An 18699-nucleotide genomic window follows, 5' to 3' on the forward strand; every position below is an offset into this window, starting at 1 on the left:
AACTTCGTTTAAGTATTTTTTAAAAACATACATTTAACCAAACATTATTTTTTTGTCTTTTTAATAACAATAGTTCATAATGAAATTTTAATAAAACTGTCAAGACAAACTTGACAATACCCAGAACTATGTAATCGTGGTTTAATTTTGAAAATTTTTAACCACTACCGATTTGGTCATATGGAATCAGTATTATTGGTTGCATATTAAGAAAAATTCAGAAATAACCCACCATTGACTCACCCTGTAGATATGAAACTAGATTCTCAAAAGATTTTTGCTTTTCGGCATTTCAGAGTATTTGAAGAATACTTCAAAACTACTATAGATTGGCAGTTGTATAGATACAAACGTATTCGTATTTACGAATAGAAATATGCCCATCTCTGATACCACCTAACATGATGCAGTTGTAGTTTACCCTAACCTATTCTCATCCAAAATCCTCATCTTCGGCCCAAAATATCCCATCTCTATACTATCTTAAGCCGGTTTCTCAATTACATAAGTCGCGCATGCGCCTAACTTCAACCAGGTGACTAGTCGATTCGAAACCGCAAAGCTACCAACATGTACTCGATTATCTACGTGGGCACACCGACCTCACCGAACGAATAAACCCATATGGTGAATCGAAACAGTGTACCATGTATCGAATGCAACTGACTGCAGTGCGTGCGACCGAATCCCGTGTGCCTTACGAAAAAACGCGATGGTGTTTTGGTTTCGTTTAAGGTTAGGTTACCGGTGGTGACCTCTGCGAGATTTTTCAGTGGCATGCAAATGCAAAGGTGAGGTATGCAGAGCCGGTTGACCTTGAACGTACGATGGACTGTTTGGGTCAGGCTACTGGATAGCATGGGGACCGGAGTTGAGGGTTGAGGATATGTGCAAAGGCTACTCGCCAAAAATAGAGATGGCTCATCTAAGAATCCACAGAATATGATTTATTTAAATCTGATAGAGAAAAAATTGTTATTTGGTTGTAGATTTTTATCGAATAATTAATTGGCCGATAATTTAATTTTATATGGCCTTGATGTCTTTTCATTATCTGGTTATCTTCTGATACTTATTTAAATGTCGGTACTCTGGAATTTAAGGATTATCTTTCATTTCATTACTCAGCCACGAATTATAGATGGATTTTGGATCAAATTTAATTGTGTCTTAATTAGTTAAAAATGAAAGTAAAGTATTTTGTGCCATGGAGAGAGTGTATATTGCTTTTACAAATTTTGAATGTTGGTTCTTTTTGAAAATTTGCTTGTTGCAATGAGGAATCAGTGCCTCAATGTAAACTTCGTTTTACAGTGTGTCACCTATATTGGTTATTATCCCTATCTCTTATCTGTTTAATATTTATAGTAAAGTAGTACTTTGTTGCGAATATTAAACAACACTATTGTTGTAATAATTTGGGGTAATTCCCCAAAATAAGTTTCTAACGGAACTAATGAATTTCTTTAAAACAAATTGTAATTCAAGGTTGGTATTTTTGTGTAATGTTTCGTTGCTTAAAACTTCAGAAATACGAACCATTCTGTTATCAAATGATATCGTAGCTTACGTAATTAACAATATGTACGCACGTAACATTTAAATATTTGTTTTGGTTTCAGTTCTAACAAACTAACCCACATTTTATTTCTTATGCACCCTTTATCCCTTTCATTTATTTACATTACTATTTCAACACATAAACACAGACAGGTGACGAGGCTGTTACATAGTGAGCGGCATTGTATTTGAAAAAATGTAAAAATTACAATAAATTAGAGAGCGACCGAAATAGAAATTTTTGGGTGGAGGTGCAATTAAGTCTTCATTTGCGACTCTCCTTTGCCAATTATTTCATTAGTTTTATACGTTTTTAAGTGACAAAATGTCGTTTTTATGGTCAGTCGTTTGAAAATGTGGGGCAAAAAGGTTGTGATTCCTAGAGTGAGGAGTTTTCGGACCAAGAGAAGGCAATGTAAGTTTTCTTCGCTAAATATTTGGCAAGTAATAGCGGGATTTGCAATGCAAACAAGACGTTTGGTCTACAAACGCGGTTTTTCTATTTTCGCGGTTACTAGAGTATGGTTAAGTGCTCTATGATTTGTAACATCTGATCTTGAGACGATAAGATTATGTTTTAAGCACTTCTGGAACGTTTCCAGTTTGCCTAATAATAATAATTGATCGAGAGATAGGGAAAGTAGAGTAGTTTCGAGGGGTTCCAGTGTTCTAATGAAGGTCGAAATGTCCGTTAGTTCTGGAAACCAGTTTTTTACAACTCACTGAGCTACAAAAATCTTCTAACATTACGTTTCTTAAAATTTTATTTTTGCTCCTTGATTTATTAGATTTCGTAATGCACTTTACCTTATCTTAATAAATTAGAAGTGTTTACATGCGTCCTATTTAGTTAAACTCGTTTTCCTCGGTAACGCACTGAAAATAATAGTTTTAATTCCTTCTTTGGCTCTGACCACTTTACTTCTTTTCATATAATAAATATCTTATAATATTTTATTTGTCATAAATTATATGCACTAGTTATTAGATTATCAAGAGAAGTGTCAAGGTAACAACACTAAATTAGTGGTGCTGTACCACAAGGATCTGTCGCAGGTCCATTGTTACAAGACAATAGATCACAAATCTAAATAAAGACTTCCTACGATCCTTGAGAAAAAAGTTGCAATTTTACCATTTGCGTGAAGAATTACGACCATCGCGACTTCGTGGTAATGTATCGTTTATTACATCCGAGTTAGTCGTGCGTGGTTTTAGTCCGGGAATAAAAAAATTGAATCAATTATGGTTCTTCTTGCATCAGCGTAACCTCAAAAGATTATTCTATTAGTTGATCTAATCCATTGTTAAGAAAGTTGAATAAGTGTTTAACTTTTGCTCCCGGTGTGGTTTCATTTTTCCTCCAAGTAGCAACAAAGCCACTCTTGCGTGGCACCAGTCTTGACCAAAAAAATCGAATACGTTTTACGATCCATCAATTTTTCTGTAAACACGACTTCAGACGCCATAATTATAGTGACGTCTCTCGACTTTTAAAGGCAAGTGTCTCCTCCATATGTGCAAACGAAGGTTTTTCCTCTTCCATTCTAATCAATTCACTATTAATGGCGACTCAATCAACAGGTAGGCGTTCAAAGCGGTGGTCTACGCTTAATAACATTAATTAAATTAATTGAAATTAAACATCTAGTAATGGAGAAAAACAATGATTAAATCCCAACAACATATGGGCGTCCCAATAAACATTACCAAATCCTCATTCAGAAAGTCTCCACCTACTGGGGTTTAAATACCACTAAAATAAATGCGCCCACGCTAATGGAACAACTGTAACTGGTCAGTTTTGCATTTGGTGCTAATATTGTCACTTTCTTCAACATAATTTTACGTCACATCTCGTGGGCTGTGCTAATTAGTTCGAAGTAGAGAAGTAATAATAAAAACACTTGACCGCAACCGTTACGTCATGTTCTCCAAATGGGCTTCCACAAGCCGTCTAAATCCCTGGACTTGGAGCGCCGCAGGGCTCTGCTTGTGGTCCACTGTTGAGTTTTGACTCCACTCGAGTGACGTATTGTTTATTGGCACATATCGGGTCTGCAGCATTTCCCTAAATGGTCCGGTATCGAATTAGGTGGGCAGAGGTCGGTTCGATTGTTGCCCACGCAGGAGGTAGCCACCTTGGCCACCTCCTCGTGCACTTGTCACCTCTGTGACACGAGTGCCGATGCACGACACCCATAAATCACTCTTCATTGTTCTGTCCGATTCTTACCCAACTGGATGAAGACATTTCGAAAGGTTCGTCTGTCCAAATCCGGTGAAAAAGCACTCGAAAGTTTCGGTTTCACTAACTTGTTCTGCGACCCACGGTAGCTAAGCTCGTGGGCCGATCGAAATGCAAAATGTGACGAAAGAGGTTTCGATTTCATTGGGTATGTGCTGGAAGGAATTGGTCGTCGAGATTAATCAAATTCCATTGAGCATTATTCGAATTCTCTAGTCTTCAAACTGGAAATCTTTTTCTCATCCCAAAGCACTCGTTTAAATATTTTAAGCGTCTTTGAAACCAATAATTAATTACATCTAATCAGTTTATACTGGAAAAAGAAATTAGACGTTCTTGATGTTACTCCGTGGTCTAAAATTTAATCCATCTATTTAATAATGTAATTTTTTTTTATAAGTTTTATTCAAACATTTATTTTTTTACAACCATTTTAAATATATTTTAAAGAAATTTGGTAATAATTTTAATTTTGAACAGAAGTAGTAGCTAGGTTCATTTATTGTATAAGAGAAACTCTAGCTTTATTTTAAGCTTCCACATTATTTCTTCAATATGTGTTGATGAAGTAATATGAATTATAATTTAAAAATTTTAAAGTTGAGTTGTATAAAAATTACTCAGCTTTAATCCTGATTGAAACCCCTAACAATTCTTGTAAAAGGGTTGAAGAGGATTAATTTTTTATAAAATTCGACCCAAGAAAAATAAAAATGTACAAGTAGATGTTGTTTTGAGTATGGAATAAGGTGAAACTGTTCTAAGCAATTCCACCAATATTTGGCATTTAGCTCCGCACACTCATTCGCATTCCTCGCCCGAATAACACTTGCAAATTTTTTAAGTACACATTGCCGATCTATGTGAGTTTTACGTAGCTCGCTGGACTCGCAAATTTTTGCCTCATCGCTCGTCCATTCGCCAAATTTGGCCCTCCAGTGCTGACCTATCGATCCCAAATCGCTGGAATCGTCCCAAATGCGCCCATTCGCACCTACCCATGCTAATGACCGTCCCACCAGGGTGGTGAAACCTAAATGCACCAAGCCAAGTATAGGCGCCAAATTCAAAATCGACTGTAGTTCGGCTTGCCATCGCAGATGTCGCACACACGTATAGTCAATTTTAGCGAAGCTACCTATAATATCGGCAGAAATTAACGGTGGACCTGTGACAGTTGCCATTGTGCCAATCGCCATTTTGTGCTTGGTTTGTTTGGTGTTCGCCTTCGGCTTTGTTTTATGTGAAATTAGTACTGTTTTGTGGTTTTTTTCGTGTGTGTGCTTTTTTGAACTTTTTTATTGTGGGAATATAAATAATTTGATGGATCGTTTATAGTTATCGTGTCGTGTATATTGACTAGTGATAATAAATTTTTATTACAAGTTTATTGTCTTTATTTGTTCTCATATTTTATTTTTCGTATTCTTTGTAAATATTCAGCAACAATAGTTGTCTAACATCAGAAAGTGTTTTAGCAACTATTGTTGTGAATATTTACAAACAATACGAAAAATGCAATCAAACTTTAAAAGAAAAGTAACTACGGGCAATTCAAATCGCCCGCGATAACACTTAGTACGCGCTGGCCACAATAGATGTGCTAGTGACACTTTCGCTCTATCGGGACAAGGACAGATGCGTTTCTGTAAAACCTGTTATTCTGTGCCGTCCCACCTGATCCTCCCAGTCCCAGTACCATGGCCATCCATAAGTCAGCGCATGATTGTTTCTTTCACATGTTCAAAGTTGTCAGTAGTCCGGCGATAGTCGAGTCGCGCAGTGCCATACTATTATTATAAAGTCTCTCAACTCGGTCTCCATCAGCAGCCCAACCCCTCGTGTAAATATAACTCAGTGCCCTATTTAGGTATAGTGTGTAAAACGGCAACGAAACATTCCTCGAGCTCTTGTGCGGTTGCTGGCGAAGCCGCTCAGTGTTCAGTGTGCTGTGATGTTTGAGTGAAAAAATGTCCACACAAGCTTATTACAAGGATAGGCTGGGGTTTGACCCCAGGGAGGCGATGTACGATGGACCGCAGGAAAAGTACAGGAGGATGGAAGGAGGGAAACAGCCTCATGGGTACGAGGAGAACTTGACCAAGTTTAAAGGTACTATCTGGGATTGTTTTATTCAGGCTACTTCAGGTACGGTGGTGGGTTTTGAGTGTCTCGCATGGAGGTGTCCTAACGAGTGGTTTGTCAGCACTAATGCAATATACAGGGTGAACACTGTCACTCTCGATCAACAATCTCGCCAGTCACGTGTTCCAAAAATTGACATCGTGTGTAAACACTTGAATTAATTAGACGATTAACTGTTTAAATTGTCGTTAGTGACACAGAATCTGAGCTCATATCCTGCATTAGTGAGAATAATGCTGGGAATCGAACTTGATAAATAATTTTCTACTTATGTGATTGTCTGCTTCTTAGGTCAAATTAATTAAATCCAAATTATGGTTACTGAACACTCTGTACAAAGTATGTACAGTTACGTGATCATCGGACGACAAATTTTGGTTGTGCAAAACAATGAAGCAAGTAGTTGATTTCTTCATTTTGAGATAACTTGAATGATGTCAGGTATTCTTGATACTCTGGTTTCCACTCTTCCGTTAGAAGTTTATGTAAGTTACGCGATTCCGCCGAGAAATAGTTGTGGTTTGCAAGATGATTAAATATCTTCCCAGAATATTGTTCTACGATTCTTTTCGAATTGGGTCAAAGACACAGACTGCAGTCTCTGCCAAATGCAGTTGTCTGATCGATTTGTAACATTTGAATCACTTGCCAAAAGATGAATCACCCTGTATATTTTCTCCATCTGCGCTTAGGGCGACTTTATCTACAGTGCCCAAGTTACTACTGCTGATAACAAAATATTTTACCTGTGATGTAAACAGGTCTCTTGGCCTCTTAATACAATAACAGCAAGCTTAGGAAATATTTGTCACAGGCTAAAAATGGCTAAGTGTGGCCTCAGGCGAATTTTTTCCTCGTCTGTCAAAAAAATTAATCCAACGGTGTAGCCAGTAATTACAATAATTTGGCATAAAGTGGTTTCTTCCAGATCACATCACAATAGAAAATTTCTGTAATTACAGCACTAGCAATGTGCCTAGTGATTAGTTGCGTCACAAACGGATTACAGTAACATTTACAAGAATGCAATCCCCACAGCTATAGCGATTTGAATTTCTAATCTGGTATTTTTTCGGTTTCCGGTCAAGCCATAAATTCAATCAGATCGGTTTTAAACACGCCATCGATCGGAAAAAATCACTTTTAATCGGTTAGAAGTGACAGTTCTTGTAAGATTTATTTTGGTCGCTGACTCGTCGTGCAAATATTGAGCAGTTATAGACATGCTAATGACGATCTCCTTTGCGTTACGTTACTGCATCACCTGCTACGTCTACGTAACTGTATGGTCACCATCCGGAACGTATTATCTTGTCCCAAGGCTGTTTTACAAAACTATTTTAATTTATTCGACTTGCATAACTGTATGATGGTCTGGAGACGTCACTTAGCAATTATTAATAAGTAACAAGCTTGTTTGTGATATCTAGAGTGCGTTTAATGAGCACAGAGATCGCTTTCAGTTCTTATGGCGAGAAGTGGGCGGAGGCGCCGGGGAATCTTCAGATTATTCCACTTGATAAAAGGGATTCTTAAAAAAATGCAAACAGTTGCACAGGATCTTTTTGGATGATTCTTTGATGTGTAGAAAGTAGTACTTTCTTTCTCGACATATCGTAGTAGAACAGCGTATCTCAAAAATTGTGTAATATTGTTTCGCCCGCATCTACTAACTGTCAATTGTGCCCACAATTACTTGCATTTTTCGTTTTGTATCACTTGAACTAACAAAGGGATCCTTTAGAGTCATAATTTTAAGTGTCTTTTTTTTTTCCAGACGAACGCGACGCTGTTCAGAAGAAAACGTTCACGAAATGGGTCAACAAACATCTGAAAAAGGTAAGACGCGCGTTATTATTACTTCATAATTCATTGTGACACATCTGGCCGCCATATAAGTCCATGAAAAAATATTTATCTTCGTGATCATTCATGTGTCTTAAAATTCTTCGTATTGTAGCGTTTCGAAAGGAAACGGATATTTAGACTTTAGTTTGATCCGTGTAGGATGTTTGCGAATTCCCATCGATGGTCAAAGTCGAGACATTATGACAGGAGTATAAATAGGCGCGAGTCGTTGACATCCTCGGAAAACCGAGGATTTGAAGTTCACGAGCTCTCGAAATAAATATTTGCTTTCGGCCGAAAATAGTCCAGACTTCCGAATTGTTCCGGTCATTTTGTGGCCTTGCTGGAGACCAGGTGGGAGCTGAGTGGGATCGATTTAATAATAGAATAATTGAATTCCTTTTTCGGAGGTTGTTTGATCGTTTTTGGCAAACTTTCTTTGTGCCTTTGAGCAAAACTCTGGGATTTGTGAAGCGAATGACCTGACTTTTTAAAAAATATCTAGTTGAGTGATTGCAAATTAGACAGTTGATTTTTTGCGGTTTCCGGAGGTGTTCTACAGTTGGCCAAAATAATGGTTGCGCTATGGAAGATGTCGAAAATGTAGTGATGAAACAAAACAAAAGAAAAATTCTTCATTATCATACAGATGATTAATAAATTTCGATATGGTAAATTCGACTCCGTAGGCGATAGAAAGCCATTGTTGGGTCATGAATCACAAGACGAAACAAGTTTGAATCATTGAAATACATATTACCTTCTAGGGATCGTTATTCTTCGAATAATCGCGATAATATGTGACAAGTGAAAGACGTGACAGTATTACCAATCTTTTGCGACCAGACGTGAGTTGGGTCAAGTAAGAACAATGCCTTCGTTTGGCAAAAATTTCGCTTATTCTGCCCCAATTATCCAATGACACGGTCTTCTTAGACGTCAATCGGAAGGAGTATCCTGGCTGGGCGCCAAATCTTACTCATTTGAATATCTGTGCGGAACTAATTGCTATTGGTCCGTTACAGGTCATTACCACGGTTTAATGCACCGAGTCCTTTGATTAAGTTATAATCATAGAGTGAGAACTGTAGGAAATGCTAACGGGTCACAATTTTACTTTCTCTCGCACGTTATGGTTCTAACGTCCAATAAATTTTGTCGACCTATGGGAATTATAAACAATTTTGTAATTACTGACCGTTTGATGGGGTATCAACGGTTATTAAACGCTTGTTTGACTTGCTTAAGTACCAAGCGATGAAATGAGAAGACGACTTTTATTGACCGTCTTACTACTTTTTAACGGTTTTTGTTGGATTTATTTAGAGAAAAGAAATGCTCGCTAACATCAATCTAAGTTTCGTGGTTGTATTTAATTTCTGTCAGTCATTCGTCTTGAGATTTCCGTGATTTCCCTAATGCAGAGTTTACACCCCTACATATTTTGATCTAACACATCGTTTTCTGACTCGTATTTGACGACTGTTAACTCACTGGATCTTTTTTCTTTTCATTTCCAGTAATTTCGGAATAAGGGTAGTTTTTTGTGTTCTCAATGCTTCTTTTCCAAGTTGTAGTGGTGTTTCTTTTTCTAAAGAGTTTGTCGGTTTATTTCTAAATTCTCATCTTAATGATTTCGGTTACTATTAATTCGGTGTCAGGTCTTTTTGTTTGTAAAAACTGGGTGAAGAAAGTGCTTGTTTTTTGTTCGTGAGTTTTGATCTAAATATCGGTCTTTCTTACGTGTATCATACATAAAAGTTAGGAATATCAAGCTTTCTTCTTGGGTTTAAAAAGGCTGAATCTGGATTTAGCAAAGGAGTTAATTTTAGTTTTTAATTTTTTTACTGGAAAATTTACCTCAGATTTTCATTTATGCGTCTGGTTACGTTGTAACATCGATTAATTTTTTATTTTGGAAATGGTGCTAGTATATTGCAATAAATATTGTATGTCATCATATGGTTATTTACTTATTTTGTTAGGAAGAAAGCGAGTTTTTTTTGCTTTAATTAACTACTGACATAAATGCTTCAGTTTTTCCTATTACGTAGCTATTCCAATAGAATTGAGAAGATGAGTTCTGTTATGGGGAAAGGTGGGAGATTTTTGAGGTTTTTGGCTAATTATTTTCGTGTGGTTGCAAGAACTATGCAAAGTGTTAGTAGAAACTCCTTCCACCTGAGAAAGTTTTTGGCTAGAGTTTTTAAGTTATATTCTCTCATTTACCATATTTGTGTAATGAATATAGGCGTTTTTTCCAAGATTTAATAGCCGCTCAATTTGCATCAAGTATAAGCTCGACTTTGACATCAAACGTAAACAAAGCGTGTTACTAGCTGATTTATTAATCATTGCAGTAGCAACAATTACTTAACGATTTTCACCTTTTGTTTTCTTTTGTTCTCTGTTGCATATTCTCCCGAGGATAATTATTACAGTTGACCGAAGATTTTATAACAAAATTGTCCCCTTTAATTTATGTAAAATATCAATCATCTTGTCACTAATTATTGTTTGTCATTTTCATGCTTGGCAGCACTGGAAATACATGAAGGTACGTCTTGTTTATTTTATGTTAATCACCCGATCTTATCTCACTACAACTCTCGATACATGAAGCAATCAATCGGTAATTTATTAGACAAATATTAATAAACACATGTTTGGCCACCAAGAAATTTGTCTTTGACTCTTCAAGGCTTATTTTTGTCTTCTGGTAACAATGCGCTCACTAAAAATAGACTTGTCTAGTAATCTCGCGAAGGCCATTGCCGTACATCTCAGGACACGATATAACTCCGTTAATTGGCCATTCGCTTTTTTTCCCGACAAACGCATCCGACCTCATAAACCTAATTAGGTTGAGTGCAGCCTGGCACTCGATCAACGCAACGGTTGCACATTCAAAACCATTGCGTGCCAAAATTTAATTCGAACATTTTATTTTCGCAAAGTTTGTAATTTCCGTAAGGTCGATCGGTGAAAACGAAACTCTCTTCGCCGACAATAAAACGAAACACGTTCGTTTCGTCACAGGTGGCCATGTATGCACAACCAGGTTAGCCGGTCTGAAAGAACAACAGATCAGGCTTGCCAATATATAAATAACCGTGTATAGGTTATGGATTTTTAAATGCACAACATCGGTATTTAGGTCTCTTAATTACTATAACATGTTAATTGCGATTTATGGGGGAAAAGTGAAACATTTTCTAGGGATTTTACCCAATTTTTGTTTGTATATTATAATTGAACAAGTTGGGCAATCATGAAAAACTTGCAAATATTTGTTAATAAAATATATCAAGGATGCGATAATATCGGGAAAATACTTTTTATTGATTTTGTCGTACTGAGATTATTACCATAGGTAGTGTCGCGTATTTTATCTTAATAAAACACAGATAAAAAACTTAAATAAATATTTTCACAACACTCACTTTTATTGATAACAATTGTTTGTAAAATTTAAACCAAAAAAGCTTGTTTTCCTTGGCGAAGGCTGCCCAACAAGAAATCTGAAGAATTTCTGCAGAGAACGAGGAATCTTCATTGACACTAATTAGTTGGTGCAGTCTGCATCATAATTAACTTTGAGGCGTCTGGCAGCGATACACTCCCAACTGTATCAGAAAGTAGATTTTCATCAAATCATGCTTTTAACCTAATTTTAGCATGATTTTAATTCAATATCGATCGGTTCCGTTGATTTTAATATTCTGTAATGGAAAAGCGGAGAAACAAAACAACAAAGATTTTTAGAACAATAGATAAGAGCTGACACACAATTATTAACTGTTTTGTTTACATTTTTTAACCTACATTTTAAAAACGTGGCAAACAGAAAGACTTCATGCTGAGATAATTCTATGAGTCTTAATTTAATTAGCTGGGACATGCGAAATATTATAAATAACTCGGGTTTTGAAGACCATGATTTAATTTCCGGAGATAACTTTTACTACCGCACTCCATTATGTCTAATTAAACCATTTTTGTGTTTATGTGGTAAGTTAACCAAATTCCTCTTAAAGTCTCACTTCTCCGGAAAGCTTTTCTAATTTGTACGAACAGAACTGTTCAAAGTCTTGATCACGATCAGTGGGTGCAAATTAAACATGGTGAATATTTAAAAAAAGATGAAAATTCAGAAAGGTGTCTCAATGATGTCACGCCCTGCTAAGATTAAAATTATCAGAAGTCATAAATTCACATTTCTATGGAAACTTGCTCAACCTACTCGATACGAAGTGAAAAAAAAAACAAGTGGTACCAACATAAACATAAAATTTTATTTACATTTACTCGCGATTTCTCCGATTTCCATTAAATCCAAGTGGAAAATAAACACTTTTGACACTCGTTTTCTAAAAAATGCAACGCCGATATTCTATTTTCTGCCATTGTGTATACATGAAAAGTTTATTACCCGAACTAAGTGCAAAATAAGACCGGTACAAGCTTTTCCGGTGAGACGAAATGAAGCGCGTCTGTTCTTTGTCTAGCAATTTCCTAGCTAATTTTTACCAATTTGCAGACTTACACGTGCTTGCACGTGTGTGTCACCGTCAACAATTCGCCGTGTTGTCCACCTTCAGTAAGTCTGAGTGGTTTTGCATGGTTTTCTTAGTCAGTAGATTGCACGGATTTGTGTTGGACAACCTGTATAGTTTAGACACTAAAAAATGTCTTTTACAGGCCAACCGCCAAGTCAGGGATCTGTTCGAGGATTTGCGAGATGGACACAATCTGATTTCTCTCTTGGAAGTTCTAACTGGCGAACAACTTGTAAGTATTGTAATTGGTGTCAATTGTGCCACTAATTAATTAAAACGATTTTGAAATTAATTTCTCAATAGAGTTTTTCTGATGGGTGACTAAGCTATAGTGAAAGCAATTGCTGTCAACAACTCGTCTCAAATTCTTGAATGATAAATTTTGGAATAATTATTCAACACCTTGTAATCTGTTAAAAGGACATTCCATTGCTTAATGCGTGTCTCAGTCTTATTTTTTGTTCAATATTCATAAAAAGCCTTTTAAGGCACGATCAGAATTAAAATAATAATTCGATTATTGGTAATACCACGCCAAATATAATATAGGTCGAGCTTTCGTAAGACTTCTCCACTTACTCGAAGCAATTTTCTCGAGAAATTCCACAGTTCTTTCAAAATTCGACCTTTGGCAAACTGTGCAAGAAAAAATGATTTTGAAAAAATTTCGAAAATTTGGCCTTAGAATGCTCAGAACCGATCATATGGTTTTGGTGCGTGGAAAGTAGTGCGTTTTGTTACCTTCACCTTTCCACGACTGTTTCAAGAATTCATCAATCATACCTTAAAAATATAATAACTTGCACACTTCTTGAATAATTATTGTCTTAATGAGCAATCTCATTAACACGCATCAAGGTTGTAGTACCTTGATGGTCTACCGAAATGAATGAACGACAACCATGAATGGGAGTGCAATGCACTGCAATTTTTAATCATTGATGATTTTCAGCCAAGAGAGAAGGGGAATATGCGTTTCCACATGCTCCACAATATCGACACAGCCTTACATTTCCTTCATTGTAAAAAAATCAAACTTGTCAATATCCGATCCGAAGATATAGTCGATGGCAACCCCAAACTCACGCTAGGTCTCATCTGGACCATCATTCTGAAGTTCCAGGTAAGTGGCGCCGCTTTTATTTTTTTTATTTTGGTACAATTGTCTCTTAGCCAGTTCTTTTCCGAGCGCCATTCTGCCTACATGTGCATGTTTTACCGAATTATTAAATAAAGTTTTTTAATTTTTATGCTACCGGGTTTCTAGACACTAAAGGTAAGACAAATTCACCTTGCCTGGCTGTACAAGAACTGGCTAAAACAGGTTTGGTTTGCGACTGAGCTAGATGGAGTCTAGATGGCGCCGAGTGTGCTATATTGGCATATATGCTGGCGGACGCGAATGAATTATTATTCATTAATTCGTATAATGTGTAAATTGCATTTTTATGGCCTGAATGAGATCAGAGGTAATAATGGCGATGTATGCGAGGTATTTTTCTAATGCTTTGATCGGCTTTAGTCATTTAGGTTATTACTTGGAAAATGGACAAGGTGAACTGTCTCCTGTGCTAATGAGAAATAAATTTTATGGTTTTTGATGAGTATGGGAAATGTATGCAGCTATTCTCTTTATTTGTTTTAATTAAACGACTATAAATAACACAAAAAAACGCAAAAATGAATAAAACAAAAGTTTGCGTCACGTTGAGAACTGTGTCAAAAACAAACACGAAACGCCTCTGTTTGCCGAAGATCAATTTTTGGCCCACGCAGTATATGTAATGCCACCCTAGCCTTATAAAGTCACATCGCGAATTTACCAAACTTTATACAATAAATCCATTTTGATAAAAACATTCAACCCACGTCCTAATTACCATATGGTGTCAGAAATTGTTTTCTTAGAATTTAATGAGACGGTCATGGCTACGGTGGTGAAATTATGTTAATTGTTACGAAATTGAATTTTCTCGAAAGAATTCGGGCGCCATCACTTGACCTTAGATGGGTAGATTTAGTGCAGGGCTACCAACACTTAATTGCTTAATTTCTCCTACACTCTGACCCGTAAACAAGTGCCAACCGTTAGCAAAAAACCAGAACAATTGTCTAAATCCGTTACGGTCGATCGACTGCTCCACCCACGCGTAAAAAAACACGGGGTGATCTCACGCCGCTGTTATTTTTCCTTTCTTTGTAATCCTGACCTGAGATAAAGCGATAATCTTGTGTTTACCAAACAGTTATTTTCTCCAAAAAAGAAAAGCAGGAAACGTTGCTCTAATCTCAGTTCTCATGTATGCCTCGTGACAATCACGATGAAGAGGTCGCGGGAAACGATTTACTGAAATTTGATCGGAAGTTGGATTTACGCTTGGATTTGCGGAAATGCGGTCCTAAAAATAATACGCTTGATTGCGTTGGGATGCAATTAAGGCTTGTATTAATGAATAGTAAATTATGAAAAACACGATGAAAGGAGAATCGTGGGAATAGCGAGTAAACAAATTGGAGTTGTGCACATGTCTTTGCAGAGCTATCGTGGGCTGGTAATTGAAGAAGTGGTGCAGCAGCAGGAAGAACAGTTAGGCTAATTGGGTTGGGCGATAAGTGAGCTTTGGCAGCAGGAAAAGATGCTGGACCAGATTTCAGGATAAAGCGACCAGATGTTTTACGATCTTAATAAATGAATAATTTAAATAGGTTGGATTGAATAAATATTCCCAATTAAATAAAATTCCGTAACAGAAAGAAATTTACCTACTAAACAGAGCTTTAATAGCAGGAACAGCAAACATCTTTTGTTTGCAGGATGTTATCCAGATGTTCAACTCAACCATCAGTCAAGGGAATTGAGAGAATTACAGAAAGAACTGATTTTGTTTACAGCAGGAAAAATCCTGCAGTTGCAGGAAAATTGCACCCAGATGTTTTATCGATCGGTTAGTAATAAGCAACTAATGAATAATGTAAATAAATCGACTCTGTTATTACGTATTACAATAGAATTCGCTTTTCACTTTTGCGGTCGGCCGCTTGAATCTGATTGGTCGTTAACAATTTCCAATTGAGAGTTTCCTAATTACAATAATTTTTTTAGCATTTTAAACCTGCAGGGTTTATTAGAAAAAATGTAAGAATAAACAATCGCATATAAAGATACACGCAAGAGCGTGCGAACCCCTTTGCGATAAAGCACTCGGTGCCACATTGGCCAGGGGCGGAAGGCGGAAATGGGGGCATCCGAGTGGAAATAATCCAACACACGTCCGGCATAGCCTCACGAAAAATAATTTTAAGCCGGCGCTCGTTTAAGAAATGCTCCGCCGGCCATCTGTGACTCTTTGCAAGGTGCATTCGCCACTTATCTAATAATTGCTACAATTTCATTGTGCTCGTTACGGTCCTGTCCTCGCTCGTTTTTGTCACTTGTGTGACAACCAAATAAGTAAACAAATCCAGTCACGGTAAATACGTTTGTGCAATCACGGTACCCTTGGTGGGGCCCGAAACCGCCCGCGTACGGCCCTGCTACCCACCAACACACATTGCAATGCTTCCACGAGCAAGGCTAACCGCGATCCGTCAGTATTCACCGACGTTCACCTGATGTAACACCTGTCTCCTCTAAATGTCTCGTAATCTTCTAAACATCTATTAAAATTTTCGTGAAAGTGCAATGCGATAATGTCCATGTACCGCTTCGTGAAAGACGGCCATGCCGGCGGCCAGAAGCGCCTTTTCGTCCAGGGGACCTCCGGGGAGTCCTCGCGAGTGCTGGGCCCTCCCATAGTGACCCGTTTTTCGGACCCTAACGAAATGGACAATCTCCAAGCGGTTTACACGAAGAAACGGCTCTCGACGGAGGTTTTGGGGAGTTCGATCGAGTCCACTAAGACTAGCAGGAGGGCCGAGGACGGCACTCGCAGGATAACGACGCGAATCGTGCGAAAAGTTACCACTTTGACTAGAGGCGAGGAGAAAAGCACGGCCGAGGATTTGACCAAAAGGGCCGTTACCAGGAGTATTCAAAGCAGAGAGGATGTGGCGAAACAAACGGAAGCTGTACAGCCGAAACGAGTCAAGGTTGGGTACCATTTTTGACATGAAGATACGTTGTTTGCCGGTTAATTGTTTATGACATCGTCAATATTTACGGAAGCGTGACGTCATGTGATTTTTTTGACGGAGGTTAACCACGGGGTGGAGAAGTCGCAATGACCCTCGAGTTTGTTTTAGCAAGTGTTTACAAAATTTATTGTGTGGAAGATAAGCACTTTAAATATCATGATTATTTCACTTTTACTGTGTTGTTCCATAGCTTCTGACTTATTTCTATTGTTTTTCCGTTTTTATGTTCCGATTTCCTATGGGTTTTCTCACGTTCTTGTTTGAAACTGAGTGAATTTGCCATTCTTTTTCATTAAATCTCTGATTTACATACTCTTTAAATCTATTAATAAATACGTAAATACATGCAAGCACATATTATAAAACTTTTTCTAATTGCCTTGGCTAAAGGTTAATGCCGCATAATTTTAGTTGCCATTATTTTTTGTCGTTAATACTCTTTATTTATTAATAAAAATATTGGTGTTTGCTAAGAAGGCATTAATAAACAAATAGTGAAAACAGAAAATGTCACAAAAAGGGAACTTTATTTATTTATTTGGAATTTGCACTAATTTAATAAATGGTTTCAGCTAAAATTTATTCTAACAGCATGTAATCAGACTTTTGGAACAGTTGTATGCGGGTACTTAAATATTGTGAACCGTACAGATAAAAAGTTTCGTTGGTTATTTCGTCGATCAGCTAAGCTTCAGTTTCCCATCTGTTTATTTACGAATGTGTTTATGGATTTCGCACTTTCTGTTTTTACACATTTTTGGTGTATTTGTTGTGAAAAATAAACGCGGCCTTGAAATCACAATTGGCAATATTTTCAATTCTTCCCACAGCCTTATCAACAGCAATTAACGCTTCGCGCTTCATTTGGCATTCAAATCACTCTCCGTATTGACTCTGCTACCAACACTATCGCAAATATTTTGATGAGATCACATGAAAATTCATCTTGCGCCCCAAACTGAAAAGTCTCGGATATGTGGTACGCCACAGCCTCTCCGTTGCATAATCCTATCATAAAAGGTTCGCTGAATTCAGGTTGGCCTCAAGTACGGATGCAATTTCTTCGTTTGCGTAATCGTTCGATTCGCGCGAGGTGTGTCTAAACGTGAAAGTTTCTTCCACCGTCCAAAGGTTTTATCACTTGTAATTGGTTAATAAGGCTTTTGTTTGTACCAAATTGACATTGACACAGTTCGGCACGCCTTATGCACCGTATTCTAATACCCACACTCTGATTTATTTGTTACGTTGGTAAAGAACTTGACACGTTTCTGTCATCCATTTTTTTGCAGTTGAAGGCAACCGTTGCGTATTCTCTCCACCTCTCAAGCATAAACATTTACTAACACTACTTATTCTTTTATTTAAATTTGAGATAAGCGAAATGCAACCGTAATTTTTCTACAAGAACAACTTTCACGTTTTTTTCAAATCTACCTTCATAACGATAACGGGACTCTGGAACGCGTTCAAAATTTGCATCCATAAATCTCGGCAGTTGGCGGAATTTTCGACGCTTCCAGTCCTCCAACAACAATTATCTCCTGGAGAAGTGACAGATTAATGTGGTATTATCGTTGCCTCTAATTGGGTGCTTGGGAAAATGCCCGCTTTCTTCAAGCACTCGGTTCGGGTACTCAAGTGCATTAAGAGGGCCATAGAGCAGTTTAATGCACTTCCCAAGAAGATGCGGCTTGGAATTATCACATGATTAAGTCATATTAGTGACTTAAGTAGCTGAGATACATTAGAGGCGCTGTAAATAGTGCTATTTGACGTTTGGCAGACTTGTAACTAGAGGCATTTAAGAAATTGTATTGTTTTATTTGGTCTATTTTTCAGAAAGTGCAAAACACTTTCTGCTCACGTAATGTAATTTTTCCTGCTATTGTACTGTTTTGTTTTGCCATGAAAAAATTTGCGTTTACTCGAAAACTCCATTAAAAAGAGTCCGATAAAGAATGAATTTTCGACCACACATCCGTCTCGAGTTCGTTGCTTCGTCGAATTAATTAAGTAGCGTGTTTGGTAGTACCTACTTACCTGAAGCAAATAAATAATTACTGGTTATTAAACACATTTAAATACTTATCTTGGGTGCGCTTGAACAAAATTACCTTCAATTAACAATAGGTGCGTACATTTCCATCTTGTTAAAAACTCTTTTTTTTAATTTACTATTCACACCGCATACTTTCTCGTCGA

At 37.3% G+C, this 18699-nt stretch overlaps 1 protein-coding gene across 43 annotated transcripts in view; it reads left to right on the top strand.

Moving 5' to 3' along the window:
* Positions 1–18699, top strand: part of shot (short stop) — a 67206-nt gene that overhangs the window by 13379 nt on the left and 35128 nt on the right. For 16 of the 43 annotated variants that reach the window (XM_015981679.2, XM_015981684.2, XM_015981693.2 and 13 more), the window contains exons 1-7: positions 568–791; positions 5679–5956; positions 7731–7792; positions 10341–10358; positions 12342–12401; positions 12503–12592; positions 13313–13483. In XM_015981679.2, the coding sequence (XP_015837165.1) occupies positions 5779–5956; positions 7731–7792; positions 10341–10358; positions 12342–12401; positions 12503–12592; positions 13313–13483 (579 nt within the window). In that variant the 5' untranslated portion in view covers positions 568–791; positions 5679–5778. Of the gene's footprint in view, positions 1–566; positions 792–5678; positions 5957–7730; positions 7793–10340; positions 10359–12341; positions 12402–12502; positions 12593–13312; positions 13484–15956; positions 16450–18699 lie in introns of those variants that run through there. The other 27 variants (XR_001575148.2, XM_064355476.1, XM_015981688.2 and 24 more) reach the window with 13 other exon arrangements.

This window comes from Tribolium castaneum, chromosome 3 (assembly GCF_031307605.1).
Source record: "Tribolium castaneum strain GA2 chromosome 3, icTriCast1.1, whole genome shotgun sequence".
Lineage (NCBI taxonomy): Eukaryota > Metazoa > Arthropoda > Insecta > Coleoptera > Tenebrionidae > Tribolium > Tribolium castaneum.